This window comes from Erinaceus europaeus, chromosome 16 (assembly GCF_950295315.1).
Source record: "Erinaceus europaeus chromosome 16, mEriEur2.1, whole genome shotgun sequence".
Lineage (NCBI taxonomy): Eukaryota > Metazoa > Chordata > Mammalia > Eulipotyphla > Erinaceidae > Erinaceus > Erinaceus europaeus.
Window position 1 is genome coordinate 4454695 of NC_080177.1, and position 27511 is coordinate 4482205.

The 27511-nt window shown below is 44.3% G+C and overlaps 1 protein-coding gene across 14 annotated transcripts in view; it reads left to right on the forward strand.

The window, feature by feature from the left end:
- CSNK1G1 (casein kinase 1 gamma 1) overlaps positions 1-27511 on the forward strand; it is a 172566-nt gene that overhangs the window by 124529 nt on the left and 20526 nt on the right. For 7 of the 14 annotated variants that reach the window (XM_060174339.1, XM_060174343.1, XM_060174344.1 and 4 more), the window contains 6 exons: positions 182-333; positions 2105-2339; positions 9281-9366; positions 11823-11907; positions 12161-12309; positions 13751-13858. In XM_060174339.1, the coding sequence (XP_060030322.1) occupies positions 182-333; positions 2105-2339; positions 9281-9366; positions 11823-11907; positions 12161-12309; positions 13751-13858 (815 nt within the window). Of the gene's footprint in view, positions 1-181; positions 334-2104; positions 2340-9280; positions 9367-11822; positions 11908-12160; positions 12310-13750; positions 13859-16997; positions 17015-17881; positions 17918-27511 lie in introns of all 14 variants that reach the window. The other 7 variants (XM_060174349.1, XM_060174347.1, XM_060174352.1 and 4 more) reach the window with 3 other exon arrangements.

Below are 27511 nucleotides of genomic sequence, written 5' to 3' on the forward strand. Positions count from 1 at the left end.
AACACACTGCACTGACGCAGCGGTTGTGAGTCCCTTTGGAGTCTGCAGGGCTCCAGAGTGTGCTGTCAACAGGGACCGTGGAAGGAATCGGAGGGCTCCCATGTCAGGCTTGAAAAACTATCTGTGGAAGTGCTGGCATGGCTGTCTCATCATTTGATTCTTGTGCGGCCCCCTCCCTCAGGTGATGGTCTCCCGCAGGTGTATTACTTTGGGCCGTGTGGGAAATACAATGCTATGGTGCTGGAGCTCCTCGGGCCTAGCTTGGAGGATTTGTTTGACCTCTGCGACCGGACTTTCACTTTGAAGACCGTGTTAATGATAGCCATCCAGCTGGTAAGTTAGCCCTCTCTTCTGCCAGAGGTGGGTGGGCCCCCAGCCTAGACGTGGGTCCTTTGGGTGACATCCCAGCTGTGGCGACACCTAATAGATGCATACTCAGCCTCATTGATGGCCTGCTAGGATGCTGATGGAAGCAAAAAGGGTTCCCCCAGAGAAGTCCTCCTGTAGTTACTGGCTCCTCTATTTTAGGAGTTTGCACCTTGAAGCAAAATACTGTTCTTAACTCATGTGGAAGCATAGAACATAGGTTCTCGTGGTGCATCCCGTGAGTACCCATTTATTGGGGAAACTGACGATCCTTCCTAGCTGACTGAATCCACATGGATCCCAGTCACTTTCAAAGCCAGCAACAAGCAGACATCAGGCTCAACCTGACGCTGTTGATTGGCTACAGAAGAAGGGCAAACGCTAGAAGAAGAACATAGGTTGGAGAGAAAGGGACTAAATGAAGTTGTATAAATGCAAATGATTTCGTTGATATTTTACTGATGAATTTTAAATACATGTCCATAAGGTTTTGTCACGTTCTTCCTCTGCCCTCACTACTGCATCCAAGGAAAGATTGTAGCCATTGCCTTACACTCAGCACCTGGACACTCGCGACCAGAGCTGCCTTAGTCCCTCCACTTAGCGGTGCCGTAGGCTGACCCAGCTGGAAAGAAAGGCGGGTCTCTGCTCTGAGAAAGCACACACCCACACCAGCCCAGGGAGCAGACACTTCCTTTGTGAAGTTTGTCAGCCCCTCACTGGATAGATGCAAGTCTATTGCTGTTGGTTTGAAATGGTGGTGATTTCACCCTCTGTCCAGTAAAAATTTTGAGGTGTTAGAGAAATTGCCCTTGATGTTTATATATACATATATATGGGTTTTTTTTCTTCTTTTAATTTATGGCCACCAGAGTTAATCCTAGGTCTTGGTGCTTACACTCAAATCCACCTCTCCGTGTGGCCTTTCTTTCTTTCTTTCTTTCTTTCTTTCTTTCTTTCTGTCTTTTCCCGCCTTCTTTTCATTTGCTAGGACAGAGAAAAACTGTGATAGGAGAGAGAGAGAGAGTAAGACACCTGCAGCACTGCTTCACCACTCATGAAGCTTCCTCCACTGCAGGTGGCGACCAGGGCTTGAACCCAGGTCCTTGCTCATGCTGACTAATGTGTGCTCAGTTGGGTGTGCCACTGCACGACCCCCAACCTTGACTTTTGAGACCAAAATCTAGATGTTTGAACTTTCTCTACTAAATGGAAAACCTTTGTAGACAGAAAAGAGCTTAATGACTCTTGAAGAAATTTCATGATTATTACTTGGGGCTGTTTACTTTAAACAAAAAAATGAACATTCACAAGCTCTTCTGCTGCCTCCCTCTGTGATAGCAGTCTAGTGTGCTCTGGACTTCGCTTCCCTTGGTTTTGCAGCAAAGACTGCTGCCCAGTTGAGGATAGCAGTAGGTGAGTCTGACGGCGACGCGACACCTGACTTCAAAGGCTGCCCATGTTCTGACACCCTGTCTGGGAATACTCCCTATCCTCAGCTGCTTCCTGTCTCAAATAGCATAAAAGAAACTAATTATATTATTAGTCTAAGTCTAAATACTGCTTCTATATCAAAACAGATATTCTCTGGGTACCAGAGTAGCATGGCTCTAGGTGGTGAAGGAAAAAAAACATCTATTTTCATTTCAGTGATTAAAACCTTGGACTGATTGAAAGAAAACATTTTGATGTGTTTTCCTGTGTAGAGTATTTCCATCACTTTTTTTCTCTCTTTTAGCTTTCTCGAATGGAATATGTACACTCAAAGAATCTCATTTACCGAGATGTCAAGCCAGAGAACTTTCTGATTGGCCGGCAAGGCAATAAGAAAGAACATGTTATACACATTATAGACTTTGGACTGGCCAAGGAATATATTGACCCTGAAACCAAAAAACATATACCTTATAGGGAGCACAAAAGTTTAACTGGAACTGCAAGATATATGTCTATCAACACGCATCTTGGCAAAGGTGTGTTTGTTTTCCACTCCATTGAAAGGAATAGTTTGTTAGAAACCACTCTTTTTTCCCGATACCACTTTTGTCCCAAATGTGTATTAACACTTGTGATTCTTACTTGCTTCACAAGGTAAGTGACTTTTATACTTGAGAAATTAAGGTGGTGAGTCAGTCACCAGTGAAGGGCTCTCGGTTCCTTATACTGTGTTTCCAGATGCTCAGCACACTGCACACTTGACTGACTGCTGTAGTGAGGCTATAGTGTTTTGGCAAGTGGAAATGAGTCTCCTGTTTACTTAGGTATGGCCGGGTAGATGACAGCCCTGAGAAGGACCTCAAGTTTGAGGAGGAGTGCTGCACTAGAAGTCCAACTGGGTTTCTGCTCACTGTTCAGAAGTCTGTGATTCTTCACAGAAGAGCCTATGTTTTATGCAGTGAAAATATAGCTACTTTCTCATGTGTCTTACATTTTATTCAGCAAGACAGCTTACATAGACATTGTTAAAAGTGCTGATCAAGGGAATCAGGCGGTAGCTCAGTGGATTAAGCGCATGTGGCACAAAGTACAAGGACCGGCGTAAGGATCCCGGTTCAAGCCCCCAGCTCCCCACCTGCAGGGGAGTCCCTTCACAGGTGGTGAAGCAGGTCTGCAGGTGTCTATCTTTCTCTCCCCCTCTCTGTCTTCCCCTCCTCTATCCTATACGACGACATGAATAACAACAACAATAATAATAACTACAACAATAAAACAAAAGTGAATAAATAAATATTTTTTTAAAAAGTGCTAATCAAGGCAGAAGACCTCACTGTGAGAGCAAAAGAATCCCAAAGAAGATTATTTGGAAAGAAGCTTAAGTACACCAACAATGATATCACATAGGCAGAACCCCGGCACCCCTTTGCCTGTTTTTCCCATGATTCTTCTTTAAAATGTGGCGCTAACAAACAAACTAAGGGCTCCATAAGTGCCACTGAGCCTCCCAAGTCATGATGTATAAATATTCATTCTGTATTTCTCAGCTGTGGGAGTGGCGAGGAGAGAGAACTCCCAGCACAGTGCTCTGCCATCATCAGTCTCCTGAGCCGCCCACACTTCCCTTTCTGACCGTTTTCTTTGTAAAGTTCTCACAGAATTTTGTTTGAAGAAAAGTTCCCAAGGTGATAAAGACATGCTTGAAAATCACCACCACAGGGTAAACACTTTTATCCAGTCCCAAACTCCTAGAATACCAATCATGTATTGCACACGAACAAGTATTTCAAAGACTGCTATCATTATCTAACAGGTTGACTCACTGTACAAAGCGCAGCTGCTCAGCTGAGTATTCTAGTGAAGTAGGGAGCGTGACATCACAGCGTAGTGCAACATGATCAGACTTGACGTCATTAATGATGGCAGGATTTTTTCAGTAACCACCTGGAAATCCTCACTTAGTGAAATTACTTTAAAATGAAATTAGGGGCCTGGGAGTAGAGCACATGGCTTTCGTGTGTGAGGTCCTGGATTTGAGCCCCCTACACCACATACACCACGTGGGAGCATTTTGGATAACACTCAAGTAACTCCATGAGTAAGAGAATGGTGCTTTAGGAATATCTCTCTCCCTCTCTCTCTCTCTCTCTCTCTCTCTCTCTCTCTCTCTCTCTATATATATATATATATATATATATATATATATATATATTATATCCCTCAAAAGTATAAAATATAAATTGAGTTGGGGACAGCTCAGTGACATTGCACATGTGTGAGACTTTGGGTTTATTCCCTGGTACCAGATAATGAATAAGATAAAGTTTGACTGCAAGCTCCCCTGCCACTTACTGTTAGTGTCACTTGGACTAATTATGTAATCTCAGTTGGTCCGAGGGCTGTAGTGGGTATTGCTATTTAAAAAATGCCGTAATCAGGAGTCGGGCGGTAGCGCAGTGGGTTAAGTGCATGTGGTGCAAAGCACAAGGACCGGTATAAGGATCCCGGTTCGAGCCCCCAGCTCCCCACCTGCAGGGGAGTCGCTTCACAGGCGGTAAAGCAGGTCTGCAGGTGTCTGTCTTTCTCTCCCCCTCTCTGTCTTCCCCTCCTCTCTCCATTTCTCTCTGTCCTATTCAACAATAATGACATCAATAATAACTACAACAATAAAACAACAAGGACAACAAAAGGGAATAAATAAATATAAAAAAATGCCGTAATCTCCGTGAAGCTTGTCTTTAAGATGAGAAAGGTATTTCACAAGGAAGTTCTTTTGACTGAATAAGTGATGAGCGTGTAACAAGAACTCTTAAATGGTGCTCAGTATTCCCTTCGTCCCTCCATTCAACAAGACGGCAGGCTGTTGTTCATGTTCTGATTTTATTAAGATTTTATTTATTTATTTATTGAGAAAGATAGGAGACAGAGAGAAAGAACCAGACATTACTCTCGTAAGTGTGCTGGCAGGGATTGAACTCAGGACCTCATGCTTGAGAGTCTAGTGCCTTAGCCACTGCGCCACCTCCCGGACCACTGATTTTATTATTCTTGTCAGACAAGAGAAGAACAGACAAGAGATGAGTTGCTTCATGTAAGGTACAGTGGAGCAGTTAAGAAAGGGGACGCAATGGTGTCAGGTGGTAGCGCAGCAGGTTAAGTGCAGGTGGTGCAAAGCGCAAGGACCAGCGGCATAAGGATCCCAGGTTGATCCCTGGTTCGACTCCCACCTGCAGGGGAGTCGCTTCACAAGCGGTGAAGCAGGTCTGAGGTGTCTGTCTTTCTCTCCCAGTCTCCTCTCTCCATTTCTCTCTATCCTATCCAACAACGACAACATCAATGACAATAATAAAACAACAAGGGCAACAAAAGGGAATAAACAAACAAACAAAACTTAAAGGGGAGGTGCAAAGCCTGATCTTTGACTTAATAACTATGTGGGTTGGGTCTAATAACTTCCTGTCCTTGTCCTTAGTTTTCTCACCTGTGGGGTGGGTGTACTCACTGTGGCCTCATGCCAGAGAATTCTACGGACTAATACGTGCAAAGTGGTGGGCACGTGTCTGATGATAGCATACGTTCTGTATGACACTTAATTCTGCACTTTATACACACCTACTGTCATACTGGGGTTCTTTTTTGGGCTTGGAACTTCTGGCTTTTTATCTCCAGACCTGGATTTCCTGTTCTTTCAGGTCTGAAGCAGCCAGTCATATTGTATACTGTCTACATTTCAGAGACCGTAATGATGTCATTATAGAGAAGTAATAGATGGTGCCGCACACCCCTTTAAGCTCTGTCCAGGTCTCAAAGCAAAGGTTGCCACGGGAACGCTAATCCTGTTGGCATTTCTTTCTATGCTGTAATGAAGAAAACGACTGGGAAGTGTAGTTTCATTCTTTGTATTTGTATATTTCAGTTTTTTTCCCCTTTATGAGAGCACTGCTCAGCTTTAGCTTATGGTGGTGCTGGAGATTGAACCTGGGACCTCCTAGCCTCAGGCACAGAAGTGTTTTTCCATAACCATTACGCCATCTTCCAAGCCAGGAAGAGAGTCCTGTTAACTTTGTGAGGGCAGAGAAAAGGGGTGAAACCTCGTCACTGCATCAGCAGCCTGGATGGAGACAGCCCAGCTTGGCTCATTTAATCATTGACCCCCTTCAACAGAATAGATCCCCTAAACTTAACGATGCAACAAGTCTTACTAAACATATCCTTCTGACTAGTAGAAAGTGACCTGTGGGAGAGTCGGGTGGTAGCACAGCGAGTTAAGCGCACATGGCACAAAGCACAAGGACCGGCAGAAGGATCCCGGTTCAAGCCCCGGCTCCCCACCTGCAGGGGAGTCCCTTCACAGGCGGTGAAGCAGGTCTGCAGGTGTCTGTCTTTCTCTCCCCCTCTCTGTCTTCCCCTCTTCCATTTCTTTCTGTCCTATCCAACAACACCTTCAATAACAACAATAATAACTACAACAACAATAAAAAACAAGGGCAACAAAAGGGAAAATAATTTTTTTTTAAAGTCACCTGTGGAGTTTAAGAATTTTCTACCACCTTTCTGTGAAAAATGAGCAGATCCAATATGAACACACACGTGGAAACTATGATTTGAATGACTGGCACATTCAAAGAATTATGGAAAGGGTTTTACCTCTTCATTCTTATTTCTGTTCTTGAAAGATCTCAAGAATTTAAATTCTCGTAAATCATTTGAGGTCTTTAGAGCTGAACAGTGTCTTTCCAGATCAGCTAAATCAACCACTTGCTTTTCAAAATGAGGAGACTTCGATCCAGAGTAGGTGATATGGGCACACTGAACTTTACCCAGACAAAACTGATGGGAAGGATGGGTCAGCTCTGACTGCCTTGACGAGGGGACCAGTCTTTTCCTAGTATCCCATAGTCCCTGGCAGATTCTCCTGGTTCTCAGTATTTGAAAGCTACTTGATTACTTACTGCAGTCATTTTCAGTATGTTTATTATTGTTGAATCAAATCTTACCGATTTATCATTGTCTCAGTAATACAAGTCTTGTTTTATAGTAGAACTTTGCTATGAGTAGTAGTTGGGGTGCTAGAAGACGTGCCCAATGTTTTAAAATGTGGAGAGTTTTGCCCTCTAGTGCTTAGCTAACTGAAGTGCAACCATTCTCCTGCGAATTCTTTCTTACCAAAGGGCTTCTCGTTACAGGAAGTGGATGTGAAACTGGAGAGGAGCTGAGTAGGTGTGATACAGTGTGAGAAGCTGCAGGGTGTGGTTTCTGTCCGCCCTGCTGCATGGGAGGCCTCACCTCACCCTGCTTGTTCTCTCATTTCATTTGTGTGCTTGCTACCAATCTCTGTTTTTTTGTGGACTGGCTCTTATTTTAATGTGTCTGTAAGAGTACTGCAAACTTCAGGCAAGCCCTGTAGAGTGGCGGTCCTGCTGTTCCATTAATCCTTTGAAAAGCTTTATTTCAGTTGCTGTGCATCTGTCAGTCTCTTGTCAGGGTGCTGTCCTTCCTCTTCAGTGACAGCCTTTCTGAAAACCTTCCGACTGCAGCTTAGAAAGTCGCCTTTTCTTCCTACCTCCACCTTGTCGAGTAGTTCTCAGCCCTTCTCACAACAGCCCCTTAATTGGAGGCAGGTGCCAAACCTGCTGTGCTTCTTCACTTTGAGTTAGCAGGACCCCTTCCCCTATGGCAGAGTTTTGATTTTCTGTATCCAGGAAAGACAGCCAGGTCTAAGGGAGGACTGGGCAGATGAATAGCATTTTCACACCAGACTCCCATGTCTGGCGCTCAGAGCTTCCAGGTTCAAACCCTGGCATCCTCTGATATCAGACCTAATGAGCAGTGTTCAGGTCAAAACAAAATCCTTCATCGGGCTTCTGTAATCCTGTTTGCTAAGGCTCTAAACTTGATTCTGAAAAATTAAAACACAAAAAGTCTGAGAGGAACCATACTTGGCAGATTAGAAGTGGAGGCATGTGCTAACATTCAGTCTGACAACCAAAGAAAGTATAGTGTTTTCTGCAAAAAAAAAAAAAAAAAAAAAAAACTTAATGGTTTCCTTTGGGGGGGGGCCTCCAGGGTTATCGCTGGGGCTTGGTGTCTGCATTACAAATCCACTGCTCCTGGCAGCTGGTTTTCCCATATTGTTATTGTTGGATAGGACAGAGAGAAATTGAGAGAGGAGAGGAAAATAGAGGAAAGAGAAAGACACCTGCAGACTTCCTCCACCACTTGTGAAGCGACCCCACTGTAGGTAGGGAGCTGGGGGCTCAAACCTGAATCCTTGCACTGGTCCTTTTGCTTTGTACTATGTGTGCTTAACCCAGTACGCCACCACCCGGCCCCCTTTCTGCAGCTCTTTATCATCTCTATCTCCACAATTAAAAGGAAAGAAAGAAAAAAAAACCAGCTCTGGCTTTACGTGATTAACTCTCAAGGAATCTGGGTTTTTTTTCTTGTGTGTGCGGAATAGAGACCTCCAGCACGCATGATTTCAGTACTCTAAGCATCGTTTTCATTCAGGGGTGGGGGGGAAAGAGATTTGGGGAGTAGGGCACAGAATTCAAGCTCCCTCTGTTGCCACAGCACTTCCTTGTGGTGCCGGGACCTGGGTCACACACATGGCGATGCAGGCGTCCTACGCAGTCAGCTGCTTTTCAGACACACACACACACACACCCCCGGGAGTCCCAGAACAGGCACCTCAATAACTGATATGAAGTTAAAAGGTTTTCTAGATAACTGTGGGCCACAGTACTAGTGAAAACAGGAGTAGTTTTAGAAACAACTACATTTTTTAAGTTTGTCTTTCTTTATTTATTCCCTTTTGTTGCCCTTGTTGTTTTTTACTGTTGTAGTTATTATTGTTGTTGGATAGGACAGAGAGAAATGGAGAGAGGAGGGGAAGACAGAGGGGGAGAGAAAGACAGACACCTGCAGACCTGCTTCACCGCCTGTGAAGCGACTCCCCTGCAGGTGGGGAGCCGGGGGTTCGAACCGGGATCCTTACCCCGGTTCTTGTGCTTTGCGCCACCTGCGCTACCACCCAACTCCCAAAACAACTAAATTTTTAAGTCTTAATTTTCTATGATGAATCAAACAGGCTGGGTCCCGTGCAGTATGCTGTTTTTGCAGGCCTAGCCAGAGGGGGCTGTTAAATCATGACTATAGCCCAGCTAGCAGAACCACTGAAACCTTGTCACTTCCAGGAAGGCGACAGCATCGAGTTAGGGGTGCTTCCTCACGGTGGAGAGATTCAGACTTGGTTTCAGTCTAGACTCTGCTCTCTAAACTTCATGTTTACTTACTAGTGACAGGTCTGAGCAAAGGAAGCACTCGTTGTTCTCATGTCGATGGGAGATGCTACTACTGCAGAGAGCTCGTTAGCAGAACCTTAGGAGAGCAGGAGGGTGGTAGGAGGGATTCCATGGCTTTGAACCCCTTTCTGCTTTAGTAACTGCAAGCATAACGTGTGATCTGTCTTCCCCTTTAGAGCAAAGCCGGCGTGATGATTTGGAAGCCCTGGGCCATATGTTCATGTATTTCCTTCGAGGCAGCCTACCCTGGCAAGGACTCAAGGTACCCTGGGAAGTGCTCAGTGGATGGCTGTGTTTCAGTGCTCAGTTGCCAACAAGGGGGTTGCTGGCCTGATGTGTGAAAGAAGTGGAGGGGAAGGCTCCCCAAGAGATGACAAGCAGGGACCAGTCACACTCATCTGTGTCCTGAACACTCGCTCCCCTGGGCTTTGGAAGCTTTGCGGCTCCCTCGTTAGTCCTTCTTCCTGTTTCAGATTTCCCCTCACCCCTTCCCTCCTTCCTGCCCGGCCTTGGCAGTGCACCTTTGCCCTCTGTGGTGGTCTTCCTCCTCTGTTTCCATTTTTGTAGCAGCCAGAGCATTCTCAGTGTGATAGAGGAATTTCTGGAACAAATCGGTGGCAACAGCTGCTACACATTTTAGCAGCAAGGCCAGCTGAGCTGGATGTGGCCCTGTGGGCAGCTGGGAGGAATTGTTCATCCTTCTTGGGCCGAGCCCTCCGAAATGGAAATGAAAATCCAGACTTAACATTGCTGTTCCAGTGCTGTGCTGAACACAGACCTTCACTGGCGGTAACCATTCATCATGAGACGAATAGGTGAAAGAGCCTTCATGGGGCTGTCAGTACAGCGCCAAAGGTGACTTTTAATTGTAACCACAAGCACTGCAGTTAGACGAGGGAATGGTGAGCTTCCAGCCTGTTCAGAGTCTCATTAGATAGTTAAACATGAGGCATTTCTTTCTTTCTTTTTTTCTTTTTTGCCTCCAGGGTTATCTCTGGGGCTCAGTGCCTGCACCATGAATCCACTGCTCCTGGCGACCATCTTTTTTCTTTCTTTCTTTTTTTAAATTTATTTATTAGAAAGATACAAGAGATAAGTCAGAAACAGAAGGATGAATATGGGATGATCTTACTCTCAGGCAGAAATTGAAAAACAAGATCAGAAGAGCAAACACAAGTAGAACCTGAACTGGAATTGGCGTATTGCACCAAAGTAAAAGACTCTGGGGTAGGTGGGGGGGAGAATACAGGTCCAAAAAGGATGACAGAGGACCTAATGGGGGTTGTATTGTTATATAGAAAACTGAGAAATGTTATGCATGTACAAACTATTGTATTTACTGTGGAATGTAAAACATTAATTCCCCAATAAAGAAATTTAAAAAAAAGAAAGAAAGAAAGATACGAGAGAGAGAGAGAGAAAAAGAACCAGACATCACGCTGGTACATGTGCTGCCCGAGATCGAACTCAGGACCTCATGCTTGAGAGTCTAGTGCCTTAGCCACTGTGCCACCTCCCGGACTACGTGGCCATCTTTTTCCATTATTGTTATTGTTGAAGAAGACAGAAATGGAGAGAGATTGGGGAAAAGATAGACATCTGCAGACCTCCACCACTTGCACAGCGACCCCCCTGCAGGTGGGGAGCCGGGGGCTTGAACCGGGATCCTTGTGCAGGTCCTTGCGCTTCACACCATGTGCACTTAACCCGGTGCACCACCACCTGGCCCCCAACATGAGGCATTCCTGAGTGGTAATTTATTTCAGCAGACCACATAAAGGCAGAATGATTCATTTGTCCTGAAAAGCACGTCCTCAAGAGCTCCTCCTCTGGGAGTTTTTATTTATCTGTTTTTCTCTTCTCTTAAATTCTCCTCCTAACCCCTTCTTTCTGGGCTGCTCCTAGTCATCCGTCTCTTCACACTGATATTGACAGCTGTCAAAGGAGCTCTCACACCTGCTTGTTGTGGCTTAAAATTTTCTCATCACACAGGAATCACGTTTGTGATGGGCATATGTCACAAACCTCTCCAACTTTAGAGACTTTGGCTTAAGCATGGCACAGCAGAATAGAGCCTCTTGAGAATCCACACTTGGTCCAAAGTCCCAGAGCCTTCTCTCTCCCAATTAAGCTGAGCTTGACTGCTCTAAACCTCTACAAATCGCAAACCTGTCTATTAGCTGACATCGAAAAATACGTATTTTCTTCTCTGGAAGCACACTGTGGAAAGGCATTTTTCCACTTCTTGTTCTTTTTCCAACTTTGCTTCTCAATAGCTATGTGGCAGCACCGTCTGTCTCTGCACCCACTCGGATTAGCCATTTCTCAACATAGAGTTGATCTATAAGCAGGGAGGCTGAGTCACTATTGAACCCCAGTAACAGTGAGGCTACCAAGGGGATGACTAAGCTTCTGAGTTGTTGAAATTATTGCCACATAATATTTTCACATTCTTCCCCTTCCCACCCATCTCATCCCGTCTGACAGTATGTATCTGCGGCTATTTACTGAGCATAGTCACAAGTCAGCGGTCCCAGTACTGAGCAGCTGAGTATACGTACCTGAATGCATCACCTCTACTACAGCTCTGAACTTGGTGGTGTTGAGGGATGGAGGAGACTAGACGTAAATCTCTCCTGGCCAGTTTGAAACAAGCATATGGGGCCACCTATACTTAGCACCTCTTTCCAAACAACTTTCTTTCTTTCCTCTCTACAGGCAGATACCTTAAAAGAGAGATATCAGAAAATTGGTGACACCAAAAGGAATACTCCCATTGAAGCTCTGTGTGAAAACTTCCCAGGTAGGACAGTAGGCCACACCAGCCGGGGGGCTGATGGGAGTCGGCAGAGACCATGCTTTGGTATTGAAGACAAGGCTGCTATTCACACGCTTTCCATTTCTTCCCTTTGTTACTTACACCAAAATGGTTTTGACAATCCTTTGGAAACACCAATGTCAACTAGTCTGTAGGCATGTCCTTTGCTTGACCCACAGCACGTCCTCATGGGAAGCATTCTGCTAACGAGTGTTACCTTTCTCCTCTTTCCTAACAGAAGAGATGGCAACCTACCTGCGCTACGTCAGGCGATTAGACTTCTTTGAGAAACCTGACTATGAGTATTTACGGACCCTTTTCACAGACCTCTTTGAAAGGAAAGGCTATACCTTTGACTACGCCTATGACTGGGTCGGGAGGCCTATAGTGAGTATCCTTTCGTTCACTGCCGAGCAGCAGTCCAGCACAGCCTCACCCTTCATCTGCCAGACTTTCTGACTGTAGGTGTTACACTGACCAACCTTTCGCGTAGTTACTGATTACATGTATGAGGTCTGAGTAGCTCTCCTAAATGTTTATAGGGATATGGCCAGGTCCAGACTCCCAGGGGGTAGACGATCGGGGAAGATGACCAGAGGACTCTGGACCACCATTCCACCAGCACCCAAAGATTCACCAGGAATCTTGTTTTGTTTTGTTTTTTAATTTAAAAAAAATATTAATTTATTTATTTATTCCCTTTTGTTGCCCTTGTTATTTTATTGCTGTAGTTATTATTGTTGTTACTAATGTTGTCATTGTTGGAAAGAACAGAGAAATGGGAGCGAGGAGGGGAAGACTGAGAGGGGGAGAGAAAGATAGACACCTGCAGACCTGCTTCACCGCCTGTGAAGCGACTCTCCTGCAGGTGGGGACCCGGGGACTCAAACAGGGGTCCTTAGGCCTGTCCTTGCGCTTTGCACCACCTGTGCTTAACCTGCTGCCATACCGCCAGACTCCGTTTTTTTGTTTGTTTGTTTTTTTGACACCTGCAGACCTGCTTCACTGCCTGTGAAGTAACTCCCCTGCAGGTGGGGACCCAGGGGCTCGAACCGGGATCCTTATGCCGGTCCTTGTGCTTTGCGCCATGTGTGCTTAATCTTGTTTTTATACCATCACTGGAAGGAAAGTAAATCTGGAAAACACCAGAGGAAGCCAGGCACTATTTCTCTTATCTGAAGGAGAAGAGGAAATAAGCAAGGACACTTGGAAGTTGTAATAGGTGTAGGGGTGACTTTGAAGGAAGTGAAGGCAGGGCTGCTGAAAGAATGGGGGGAAGACTATATATATGATAATTATGCAATCAACCCCTATTTGTGGACTAGGGAGGGAGAGCTGCAGTTTCCAGTGGAAGGGATGGGACAGCACTTCTGGTGGTGGGAACTGATGGGATTATACCTCTGCTATCTTACAATTTTAAAGTCAACATTAAATCACTAATAAAAGACAAAAAAGGTGAAAAATGAAATTATTAAATAAAAAAATAATATAGCCACTATATCTTTTACATCAGAATTGAGGCCAGTTTTCAACACCCAGAAGCTGGTACTGCATGACATGTTCAAGTGCCTGACTTCTGTGCAGGTGAAGTCATGGGAAACTTTTAAATTTGCTTTTTGGGCTCGGGCTCCACGAGTCTGAGAGCTTCCTAAGGCACACCACTGTAGCACAGCATTTCATTTTCAGAGCAAAGTCGAAAAAACACGGCACTGTCTATTGGTACCTGAGAACTCCTACTAGTCTATTAGAACTAGAATAATGCTGTCCTTTGCAGAGACATTAGTTTGGTCCTGTTTTTTTCTCATTCAGCGTTTTGTTGTTTTGCCAGCCTACTCCAGTAGGGTCAGTCCACGTCGACTCTGGTGCATCGGCAATAACGCGAGAAAGCCACACACACAGGGATCGGCCCTCACAGCATCAGCCTCTGCGAAACCAGGTATATGTCCGACTGCTGTTGTTTCAGACACTCCTTTTGCTCACAATTCACATTAAAGCCCAACTTCTCCAGCCTCTGTCCTCAAGCAAACCTACTGGCATCAGAGACAAAAGGCTCCCCAGGTCTGTCCAATGTAGTTTACTTAAGGGAATCTCCCTTTGGCCTTCAGGAAAGCTGGCTGAGAGTCAGGAATCAAAGTAGCTGCAACAGGTCCGTAAAGGTTGCTGGAGATACATTGGGTTGTCGGAAAAGTCATGATCATGGTACTTTTTTTAACCAGAGCACTGCTCAGCTCTTGTTTATGGTGGTTTGGAGGATTGAACCTGGGACTTTGGAGCCTCAGGCATGAGAGTGTCTTTGCATAACCATTATGCTAAACCCATCATGATATATTTTGCACAGAAAAATATATAGCTTTTCTGACAACCCAATAAGATTTGGTAGCCCACTTAGGGTCTCATCTGTCCAGTGTGGACACGCACCAGTGTTGGTTTTCCTTCCTAGTTCAGAAGGATGGGTAATTGGACTTCAGGGCAGGAACACACACACACACACACACACACACACACACACACACACACACTCCCCCCCACCCCCAGTTAGTTCTAGCACTGACAGATCTGAGATGGCCCTACAGTGGAGACAGAGCTTTGCTTTAGACCATACTTGTCCTTCCGTGTCTGTTGTTTGGGAAACTACTGGTCTGAATTAGTTGCTTCTCTCAGCCTAGAGTCACTGGAAGCAAACCAGAAAAAAAAAATCAGACTTAACAACAAAAGGGGGGGATAAATATGATACTGTATCCCACTAAATAAATAAGCAAATCATTACAGATATATTTACACACATACAGTCACGTGATCTATCAGATTCATTTATCCCCTTCAACTGTGACTTCCTGTTTTAATAATCAGACATTTTTACAATCACATCCTAAAACACATCATCTCACAGATGTGCACGTGAAAGTACAGACTAGAAATAGGATCTTGAAGTACATGTGCATGTGTGATGAAGCACATTCACAGCTATAAATGGATTTCTATTAGGCATAAATATGTAAGTAGACCATTAAGTCTCTACTCTTGGCAACCGTGTGATTTGTTAGATGAGCAAGAAACCCACAAAGGAGGGAACGCTGTATCAGGGAGTAGATAAGCACTTTTAGCAAATTACAAATATGGTGTGGGTCTATGCTGACATGCTTTTTAAAAAAAAATTTTTATTAGTGATTTAGTAATGCTTTACAAAAGATGTGGCCAAGTGGTAGTGCACCTGGTTAAGTGCACACATTACAAAATTAGAAGATCACCAGGGCACGGTTCCGCACCACAGCCACCACCAAGTACTGTGCTCCCACAAGTACTGAGTTGTCGGAAAAGTTAGGGTGACTTTTCTATGTTTTTCTACACAAAAATGCACCATGAGGTATCCAACAGCCCAACAGATGACAAAGAATTATAATTTCTTTTAAAGAATTTATTCATTTATGAGAAAGATAGGAGGAGAGAGAGAAAGAACCAGATATCACTCTGGTACATGTGCTGCTGGGGATTGAACTCGGGACCTCATGCCTGAGAGTCCAATGCTTTATCCACTGCGCCACCTCCCGGACCACAAAGAATTATAATTTGACTGACTTGATCTGACAGCAGAATATTTGACTGCTATAATTATTCTCTTCCACCATTCCACTTTTTTTTTAAGTTTTTCTAATTGAGTGCACAATTAAGCTGACACTGGCTTTGCAAACTGTCAACGAACTCTCTAGAAAGTAATATGTTAAAATTGCTGTTCTTTCTGCAGAATAAGCTTACTTCTTATAATCAATCATAATAGCCCAAGGAAGAATTAATTTATGTGCACTGGACTATTATAGAGTTTTTATGAGGCACTGAGACTGAACCAGGACATCACATGTGCATAAAACTGCTGAATAGCTTCCCAAACCTATTTTATTTTATCTTGTTTTATTTTAGAGACACCATAATACCACCATTGATGGGACTCCCCCAGTATCTAGGTGCCCCTGTCATGTAAGGCTTCAAACCTAGGCCCTTGTATACAGCAGTGCATGTGCTCTACTGTGTGGGCTAGCTCCTGGCCCTGCTACATCTTTTGTAGCAAAGTTTTAGAAATGATCTGTCTCTGGAGTTGGGCGGTAGGTCACACAGTGGGTTTAGCGCACATGGCGCAAAGTGCTAGAACTGGTGTGAGGATCCTGGCGAGAGCCCCCGGCTCCCCACCTGCAGGGAAGTCGCTTCACAGGTGGTGAAGCAGGTCTGCAGGTGTCTGTCTTTCTCTCCTCCTCTCTGTCTTCCTTCCCCTCCTCTTTCCATTTCTCTCTGTCCTAGCCAGCAATAACAACATCAATAACTGTAACAATAAAGGGGAAAAAAGAAATGATCTGTCTATCGAGTTAAAAGACTCCATTTCATATTCTTATTATATAAACTGAGTTAAAAGAACATGAACTGTAATGGAGTTTTTCAGCAGAATAGGATATAGTCACTTAAAAATGTTTAGGGGCAGGGATAGACAGCATAATGGTTATGCAAAGAGACTCTCATGCCTGAGGCTCCAGAGTCCCAGGTCCAATCCCTCACACCACCATAAGCCAGAGCTGAGCAGTGCTCTGGTTAAAAAAAAAAAAAAATGTTTAGGAAGACTGATAGCACACTAAAGATTATTATTTTATATGGCAAAGTAATCAGAATTCAAATTTAGAAATATGTCATGATTTTCCTTTAGGAGAATGAAAATGTTTTAAAACCCTTAGTTGGAGGAGACAATGCCAAGCTATTAGTAGAAGTAGCACTAAAGTACATTGACAGTATTAAGTGTGCTTAATTCAGTGTGGGGAGAGGCACGGTTGCAAGCAGTTTGCTAGGGTGAGAAACGAAATCATGCCTTACGCATAATGGGTCTTAACGTTCTTAAGATTCATTAATCTTAAGAAAGTTCGCCATTCGCCATTAAGTATAACTAATTAGGAAATATATGCAATAAGCTTATTTTTGAATAATGTAATTTTTAATGTAAGAGAAGCCCAAGTACTACTCTGCCATCTTTAATACTGCATTCATATTTAACATTTCTGTTTTTGTTTGTTTGTTTATGTGCTGGGGATCAAACCCAGGGCCCTAGACTTGCAAGGTATGTGCTTTACTGCTGTCCTATCTCCCTGGCCCTGAGTAACTGAATCTTTTTTTTTTTTTTTTTTTACTCCTCCAGGATTATTGCTGGGCTCGGTGCCTGCACCATGAATCCACCGCTCCTGGAGGCCATTTTTTCCCCCTTTTGTTGCCCTTGTTGTAGCTTCGTTGTGGTTATTATTATTGCCCTTGTTGACGCAATTCGTTGTTGGATAGGACAGAGCAAAATGGAGAGAGGAGGGGAAGACAGAGAAGGGGAGAGAAAGACAGACACCTGCAAACCTGCTTCACCGCCTGTGAAGAGACTCCCCTGCATGTGGGGAGCCGGGGGCTCAAACCGGGATCCTTACGCCAGTCCCTGCGCTTTGCGCCACTTGCGCTTAACCCACTGCGCCACCGCCCGACCCCCGAATCTTTTTTTTTTTAATTGCCACCAGGGTTGAGGCTTGGTGCCTACCCATTGAATCCACTGCTCCCAGTGGCCATTTTTTCCCCTTTCTTCTCTATTTTTTATTTGATAGGATAGAGAGAATTTGAGATGGGAGGGAGAGACAGAGAGAGGAAGAGATTCAGAGAAATAACCTGCAGCATTTGCTTCAACATTTGTGAAGTTTCCGCAGGTGGGGAGCAGGGTTGGAAGTCAGTCTGTGCACGTGGTAACATGGGCACTTAACCCGATGCACCGCCACCTGGTCTGAAAAGTTGAATCTTGAAATTCTCTCTGTAATTTTTGTTTTTTCTTTTAGGGTTTTAGTACCCCACCACTGCTAAGGGATTGGAATTACCACCATCCCCACCACACACACACACACACACACACACACACACACACACACACATTAATGCAAATTTCCTATCTTCTTCCCAGCAGAATTTGGGTGGAATTCTTCCTCCTTTGTGCACTGTGAGTAGATTGATTTTTAGTCTTTGATTGACTCCCACAGTATCTTTGATGGCCTCATCAGTGTTTTCTTTATTTCCTTATTATTTTTTAAATATCTATTTATTTATTCCTTCTTGTTGCCCTTGCTGTTTTATTGTTGTAGTTATTATTGTTGTCATCATTGTTGGATAGGACAGAGAGCAATGGAGAGAGGAGGGGGAGAGAAAGACACCTGCAGACCTGCCTGTGAAGCGACTCCCCTGCAGTTGAGGAGCCGGGGACTTGAGCCGGAATCCTTACACCAGTCCTTGCGCTTTGCACCATGTGTGCTTAACTACCACCCGACTCCCTATTTCCTTATTTTTAATGAAAGATGGAGCGAAAGCTACACAAATAGACCATAGCACTGGGACTGGGACCTTAGAGTCTCAGGCATGAAAGTTTGTCGCATAACATTATGCTATCTCCCCAGTACTCTGGTTTTTTGTTTGTTTTTTTCAATCAAAATTACAGGGGCCAGGCACACCTGCTTAAGGGCACACACTACAGTACACAAGGACCAGGTTCACGCGCTTGGTCCCACCTGCAGGGGGAAAGCTTCACGAGTGGTGAAGCAGGGCTGTAGGTGTCTCTCTGTTTCTCTCCTTCTCTATCTCTCGCCACCCTTCTCTCAAATTCTATCCAATAATAAATAAATTTAAAAAAAAAAATCATAGCAGCTGGAGAAAGTAGCTCACCTGGTAGGGCGAGTTAAAGAAGAGGGAGCGGACACAGAATCAAAGCTTCCTCTGCTGCTGTAGCACCTCCTAGTGGTCCAGGACCTGTGTCACACACAAGGCAGAGATTAATGTGCAAGTAGCCAGTGATTATAAAACAAAGCAGTACTGAGTCTGAGTATTCCGAGTCACAAATTACCATCTGGTTTGAGCATGATAGTGTTTCATGAAAGAAACTGAAATGCTCTTAGAAGAAGTAAGAGAAAATGAAAGTAGCTTTCTAAGTGGAAAAAAATATGTGAGCAACATAAAATATATCTGATTCCATTTCACTCAAATGGATGATATGGGTAAAGGATAAAGGACTAGGAAACATTTGATGCTGCTGCTAGAATTCTGAGGTGGAAAGGTGACACCTAATTTCAGTAGAAAAGAGACTAAACATTTTTGAACAGAGACTTGCTTTAGGGACCAGAGATGTAACTCAGCGGTACAGTGCATACCTTGTGTGCATGAGGCCCTAGATTCCATGTCTGGCACAGTCTAAATACAAGATGTCATCTCCATGCCCAGACTTCCAAATAGCTCTCTCCTTTTTTTTTAAGATTTTTATTTATTGATTCATGAGAAATAATAGGAGAGAGAGAAAGAACCAGATATCACTCAGGTACATGTGCTGCCAGGGATTGAACTTAGGACCTCATGCTTGAGAGTCCAATGCCTTAGCCACTGCGCCACCTTCCAGACCATTAGCTCTCTGCTTTTCTTTTCAAAGTCGATGCCTGTCTTATAGTCATCCTCTAAATACAAGAAACACAAAAAATAAACAGAAGAATGTTATAAATGGCAATCAGCTAACCTCCTCACTCTTTCTTTGCCTTCTTTCTCCCCCTCCCTCTCTTTAAAAAAGAAACAAAAAAGAAACTTGGCTTTAGAACTGTCACTACCAGATAAAAAAGAAACAAAAAAGAAACTTGGCTTTAGAACTGTCACTACCAGAATTGGCACCCTCACCCCACCCCACTCCCCCCCACACATCAGGGCTGAGAAAAGGATTAGTCGGCTGTGCTGTGAGATTCTAAGACTGGATAATCAGGAGGCAGATGGTACTGTTACTTTGAAAAGAAAAGCAGAGAGCTAATGGTCTGGAAGGTGGCGCAGTGGCTAAGGCATTGGACTCTCAAGCATGAGGTCCTAAGTTCAATCCCTGGCAGCACATGTACCTGAGTGATATTTGGTTCTTTCTCTCTCTCCTATTATTTCTCATGAATCAATAAATAAAAATCTTAAAAAAAAAAAAAAAAAGGAGAGAGCTATTTGGAAGTCTGGGCACGGAGATGACATTGTTGGCGATGCCTAAAGAGCGTCATTATTGTTACTGTCAATATTTTCTATACCAAGGTACTGCTTATCTCTGGGGATTGAACCTAGGAGCTAATTCTCAGACCCGAAATTGATGTACATAGGTTTATCTGCCCTAAAGAGCCTTCTTATTCTGGGTAGGTCTTCCCATCCACTGTGAGGACTAGTGAGCCTGGATTTTCACAATACTTTCACGCTTCAGCTGGGAGAAAGCAAAGGACCTCAGAACTTGCGTTAGCTTATCCCAAGACTTTGGCCATAGGGTAGTTAACCTCAGCTCTTCAAATGTAAGCCTTGTAAGCATAGACATTTCACTTTTTATGAAAAATAATAATAAATAGATAACGGGAAGGCTTTTATAAACCTTAGCAGGCTACAAAGTCAGTTCCAGTGATTATATTTCTTCTCTTCTGTTTCAGTGGGAATTTTCTGAAGCTTTGCTTTGCTGAACTATGTTACACACATCTTGAATTAAGTAGCTTGCTTTCTCTCTCTTTCTCTTTCTTCCTTTCTTTCACCGGAGTGCTCTCAGCTCTGACTGAAGGTGGTGCTGGGGATTGGACCTGGGATCTCTCAAGCTGAGGCTTGAAAGTCTGTTGTGTAAATTGCTGTCTGTCTTCTCAACCCAGTCTGGTTCTTAGAAACAGTGAGAGGCCCCTCACATGTGGTTTCCAAATGGCTGTATTTAAGCTCAGCAGTACTGGACTTTCCTTTAATAAATATTGGAAGAGCTGCTCTGCACACTAACTTTATCCACTTAGAGAACTCCAATAAATCGTGATTTTAAAAACTGGGAAAAGGTGTCAGATGGTGGCTCACCAGTTGAGCATACAAGTTACAGTGTGCAGGGAACTGAGTTCAGTCTCCCAGCCCTCACCTTGGGGGCTGCAAGTGTCTCTCTCTCTTTTTTTTTTTAATATTTATTTATTCCCTTTTGTTGCCCTTGTTGCTTCTTTTTATTGTTGTAATCGTTATTAGTTAGGACAGAGAGAAATGGAAGGAGGAGGAGAAAACAGAGAGGGGGAAAGAAAGATAGACACCTGCAGACCTGCTTCACCACCTGTGAAGCGACTCCCCTGCAGGTGGGGAGCCGGGGGCTTGAACCGGGACCCTTACGCTGGTCCTTGTACTTTGCGCCACGTGCGCTTAACCCACTGCGCTACCGCCCGACTCCCTCTCTTTTTATTTTTAATTAACTTATTTATTTTTGCCTCCAGGGTTATCACTGGGGCACGGTGCTGGCACTGTGAGTCCACTGCTCCTGGTGGCCATTTTTTTCCCCATTTTATTGGACAGGACAGAGAGAAATTGAGAGAGGAAGGGAAGATAGAGATGGGGCAAAACAGACACCTGCAGACCTGCTTCACCGCTTGTGAAGTGCCCCCTCCCTGCAGGTGGGAAGCTGGGAGTTTGAACTGGGATCCTTGCACAGGTCCTTGTGCTTCGCTTAACCCAGTGCACTACTGCCCAGCCCCAACTGCAAGTATCTCTTTTTCTTCCTTTGTCTTTTTCTTTTTCCTCTAGGATTATCACTGGGGCTCAGTGCTGGCACTATGAATCCACTACTACTGGCGGTCATTTCTTCCTTTTTATTGGACAGGACAGAAAGAGAAATTGAGAGGGAAGAAGAGAGAGAGGGTGGGGGAGATAGCATAATGGTTATGCAGTGAAACTTTCCTGCCTGAACCTTCAAGGTCTCAGGTTCAATCCCCTACACCACCATAAGCCAGAGCTGAGCAGTGCTCTAGTAAACATAAAAATAATAATTTTTCATTAAAAGAGAGAGAGAGAGAGAGAGAGTGATAGACACCTGCAGACCTGCTTCACTGCTTGTAAAGCAACCCCCTGCAGGTGGGGAGCCGGGGCTGGAACTGGGATCCTTACGCTGGTCCTTGCACTTTGTACTATGTGCAGTTATAGCCCAGTGCACCACCACCCAGCCCCCCCCCCCCCAGTGTCTCTTTTTCTAGGACAGATTTCTCTCTGTCCTATCTAATCAAATAAAATATTTTTATTTACTCATGAAGAATTTAGGCAGAGAGAGAGAGAATCAGACATCACTCTGGTACATGTGCTGCTGAGGATCGAACTCAGGATCTCATGCTTGAGAGTCCTGTGTATTATTCACCTCCTGGACCACTCAAATAAAATATTTTAAAAGTTCATTTCCTGGTGCTACACATAAAAAATAAAATAAAGGGGGGAGCCAGGCAGTAGCTCAGCAGGTTAAGCGCAGGTGGTGCAAAATGCAGGGACCAGCTCAAAGGTCCCGGCTCCCCACCTGCAAGGGGAGTCGCTTCACAAGCAGTATAGCAGGTCTGCAAGTGTCTATCTTTCTCTCCCTCTCTCTGTATTCCCCTCCTCTCTCCATTTCTCTCTGTCCTATTCAACAACAACGGCATCAATAACAACAATAATAACTACAATAAAACAAGGGCAACAAAAGGGAAAATAAATATTTAAAAATAAATAAACTGTGAGTTTAGATAAAATAGGTATTCCTAAATGCTAGGTCTGTTCAGTACAATCCTGACTAGCTTAGTCACCATTTTGTCCTTGGTTATTGTGCAGTTTCCAAGATTCTGTATATTGCTGTTACTCTGGTTCCTCTCTGAAGAACTCTGCCTTAACAGCCCTGGGGAGGGAATGGAAACTTTAATAACTCTGCCTCTTCCTCTCTGGCAAACTTCCCTGTGCGCTTGGATCAGATTCAGTCAGGAAGTAGTCTGTCAGCATCGTGGAGGAGGTCTTGGTGGTGCAGTGCGGTGTATGGAACTGTCAAGCTGTTTGCTTGTTCAACAACATGGCATTGACTGGAGTGTGCAAGCAGCCACACACACTCTGCTCTCAGAGCTCCAACTCTGAGCTCTTGACACTTCTGACTCGGGTGAATGCTAGACAGACACACACCGCTGTGCTCCAGCAAACTGGACCTTCTCCTTTTTCACCCACTGCCTCCTTTACTGGGTCTGTGTCATACCCCTATGTGAAGCAGGTGTTGCTAACGAGGGTTGAGAGGAATAAATCTGTCTAGTGATTGGCAAGTCATCTGTCATCGAGTTATTAAACTCTGCTGGACATGTTCTCCTGCCCCCAGTAATGACTCCCCAGTGCCAGAAATTCATTTTTATATGCACTGCCTATGTCTAAAGAGTTTATTCTTTGTAACTTTTTACTAGGTGAACTGCTCTCTTGCAGAGTCTCCAGTGCGAATGTCTGGAAAATTCCCAAAACCAGTAAAGTGGGCCTGGAAAGATAGTTCATCTGGAAAGATGCCTGCTTCGCCCTGTGCGCAGCCCAGGGTTAAGCCCGTATTGTACCACAGGGGAGTAGCAGGGCTCTGGGGAATGCTTTGGTCATGTGCTCTGTCTTTTATCTATTAGAACAAGTCGTCCCCGAGTAGTGAAGTTGCTGAGGAAGCTTCAGGGCAATATAGCTCCATCTTCCTCTTCCTCTTTCTATTTCTGACTCTATGTGAATGAAGAAAAATTGACCCAAACAGTAAAGTCACACACTTGAGGACCTAGTTCCAACCTCCTAAAAGAATTGGAGACTGTTTCTTTTCTTTTTACTTATTTCTTAGAATTTTATTTTATTGGATAGAGACAGAGAAGTTGAGAGGGGAAGGAGAGAGACAGAGACAGCTGCACCACTGCTTCACCACTTGTGAAGTTTCCCCTACAGGTGGGGGCCAGGGGGGTTTAATCCAGGCCCTTGCACATGGTAATGCATGTGTTCAACCAAGTCTGTTACCACCCTCCCTGGAAACGATTTCTTTTTTTAAATATTTATTTATTCTCTTTTGTTGCCCTTGTTTTATTGTTGTAGTTATTGATGTCGTTGTTGTTGGATAGAACAGAGAGAAATGGAGAGAGGAGGGGAAGACAGAGGAGGGAAAGAAATATAGACACCTGTGGTCTGGGAGATGGTGCAGTGAATAAGGCACTGGACTCTCAAGCATGAGGTCCTGAGTTTGATCCCCAGCAGCACATGTACCAGAGTGATGTCTAGTTCTTTCTCTCTCTCCTCCTATCTTTCTCATTAATAAATAAATAAAACCTTAAAAAAAAAAAAGCTTTAAAAAAAAAAAAAGAAATATAGACACCTGCAGACGTGCTTCATCGCCTGTGAAGCAACTACCCTGCAGGTGGGGAGCCGGGGACTCGAACTGGGATCCTTATTCCGGTCCTTGAGCTTTGTGCCACATGCATTTAACCCGCTGCGCTACTGCCCGACTCCCTAGAAACAGTTTCTAAGCCCCAGGTGAGGGTGGTGTCTGAAGCGTTTGCAACTCACGGTTTCCAGCCCTCTTTTAGTGTCATTCTCTGTTGACCCTTCAGCCCTTGCCAGGTGACTGCTGGGAGAACAAGCTGTGTTTGCTCAGGCCCAGCCAGGCACAGGTGCTGCTTCTGCCCTTCTTAAAACCAGTCATCTGTGTTGAACCTCAAACACGTGTTGTTGGTTTTGCCTTTGATTTATGCCATGGTGGATTGCCTCATTTTTGTTTCCACATTCACCAGCTTGTACCAAACCAAGCACTGCCACATAGGCCAGTGTGTGGCCTTCCCTCAAGGAATTCCCACTCTTTGATATTCCCGTTCCTGCCTTTGCCTTTGCCGTTGCCTACACTCTTCTTTCAAGTGTTGCAGAGAGACTGATTCTTCTACCTGTGGACTTTCCTCTGTCCTTTACTCTATTGATGTGTTTGTTTATTTATTTTACCAGAGCACTGCCTCACTCTGCTTATGTGGCACTGAGGACTGAACCTAGGGCCACAGAGCCTTACACAGGAAATCTTTCACACAACCACTATGCTATCTCTCTGCCTCTCCTGCTTGCCTTTTTAGACAGATGGAAATAACTGAATAACTCTTCAGCATTTATCTGAATTCAGTACTATCACTGTTGCATGCACATTTCCTGTCATGTTCACCTCTGTCTGCCTTGAAAACATGAGAAACAGAGCGCCTTGAGGAGAAAAGTAGTTGCATTGGGAATGCATCATAAAACCCACAACACTACAAGACTTACAAATTCACGAATCTCTCTTTCACTGTGTGTGTGTGCCTCCAGGCAGGGCCCCAAGTAAGCACAATTTCACCACTGCTGGGCCATTGTTTTTCCTTCTTTTTTGAGAGCGGAAGAGAGTGACACCTAGCAGCAAAGAAGCCCCCGAGAGAATTAAAGAGGTTATCACAAATGGATACTAACTATAACTCCTAGTAGTTGATGAACAGATTTAGTATCAAGCCTCTAGAGATGAGAATAAATAAGATGAAGTACTTTCAGGTACTGATAAACGTATAGCATAGTTTTCATTGTGGCAAACACCTGTCTTGTTTTGAAAACTTAAACAGCAGAACCTGTTTGCAGAAATAATTGGAGAGGGGTAATATTGTGTATAGCTTTGATTCTCTTGAGCGCCGTTAACACTATAAAACCAAACTACTCAAAACAACAATGGCAACAAAAGGGAATAAATAAATATTTTTTAAAAAGCCTGTTGCTTGGTACGATGCTGGGGGCCGGCCCCAGCAGGTTATTAGGGTAACCTGGAGGAGGAGGGGCATCGGCAAAGAATGAATGAATGAAAGATGAGTGAGTTGATGCTGAGTCAAGCTCAAGCAGACATCTCTCTCTGACTTAAGCAGAACTTTATTTTTATAGTCTCATAAGGCTTAGATCATTAAAAACAAAAATCACCAAGGCTTTGGCCACTGATATAAAAATCACCAAGGCTTTGAGTATTAATACAAAAATCACCAAGTAAGAACAGCACAGGTAGGGAGGGAACACTTCCCGCTTTGTGGAACATTCACATTCCAGGGGCACTTTTCTCCCTAGAGATCACATCACAGTTTCTGTGTCTTTTGTTATTCCTGTACCTGTGTGCTAGGCAGAGGTCCTATTGATTAAGATGAATATTCTACCTGTATGTTTATGCCATCCTCTTGCCCCTATGCATCAGAAGCCATGGTTCATAGAAAGTTCCAGCTTGTTATGTTTCTAGGGGCCTTAAACAAATTGAACAGCCCATTTTTCATAAAATCTGTTCATTGTTTGATCAAGGAGCTTTGTTTTGTTCCTTACTGAGAATGCACCAAGGTGGTGCTGACCTGGCCAGCCTCTCCATAAAGTTCAGCTTTCCAGCTGGAATCCATCTTCCTTGTGTGCTCACTGTGTGACCTAGGTTCTCGTGTACTATTCCTGCATGAGGAAGTGGGAGCTTGGTGGGTGGTAGATTAAAAGGCCCATTGTATCTAGGCAGGTTCCATAACTTTCCATTATTACTTATGCTATGTCAGGTGGCCCCTCCACTGTGGGAACCAACAATCTTTCTCTATATTATAGGGGGAATACGAACGGAAGTGGTGTAGATAAAGGGGAAACAGTTTTTCCTCTTGGAGTCTCCTGAGAAATTCTGCATTACTGATATTGCTTGTTCCATTATGATCAATCTTACAGAGTACAGTGCAGGTTTTGTCATTATTTTTGTCATTGGTCAGGCTCTGAGCCTGGCCATAGGTAAATATTATTAAGACCACACAGAGCTTAATCCTAAGCCCTATATATGGCAAAAGGCGAGATGGTTTCAGTTTGGCCTGGAGAGTCCAGCCGTGCTAAACTTCCTGCGAAGCTGGTACCATGTCAAGCAGCTCGCATGGCGGCGCCTGCGGCAGTATGACCATTTAAAAAGGAAGTTGCTGATACTGTCTTCTTACAAAATATACTCATTTCCTCAGGAATTTAAAAGGGGGAAGGAAAAAAAATGTCCAGGATTCTTTTTTTATTTTCTTGCCGCCATTGTTATTGCTAGGACTTGGTGCTTACACTATGAATCCACTGCTCCTGGAGGCCATGTTTCCCATTTTGTTGTCCTTGTTGTGGTTGTTATTGTTGTTATAGCTGTTGTTGCTGGATAGGACAGAGAGAAATAGGAGACAGAGGGGAGAGAAAGACAGACACCTACAGACCTGCTTCACCGCTTGTGAAGCAATACCCCCCACGCCCCGCACGCGCGCAGGTGGGGAGCTGGTCACTCAAACTAGGATCCTTCTGCCGGTCCTTGTGCTTTGTGCCATGTGCACTTAACCCGCTACACTACCACCCGACCCTCCAGGATTCTTTGTAGTGCTGTGACTCTATAATCCAATAATAATGAGAGAGGATAAGTTGTTAAGTTGTAGCTAGTATGTGGGGATTTTTAAAAAATGAGATAAACCCTCTAGGTGACTTAAAGTTGAGCTTAAACAACTCTTGTCAGTGTGATACAGAAGAGTGAGAATTAATATTGAGCCTCGAACTTTTTCCCCCTTTTTTGAATTTTTTTTTATTATCTTTATTTTATCTTTCAGATAAAGGCAGCCAGGAATCGAGAGGGAAAGGAATGGTAAAAGGGGGGGGGGGAGAGAGAAACCTGCAGCCCTGCTTCACCACTTGTGAAGCTTTCCCCCTGCAGGTGGAGACTGGGGGCTTGAACCTGGGTCCTTGTGCACTGTAACATGCGCTCAGCCAGGTGCGCTACCACCCGGCCCCT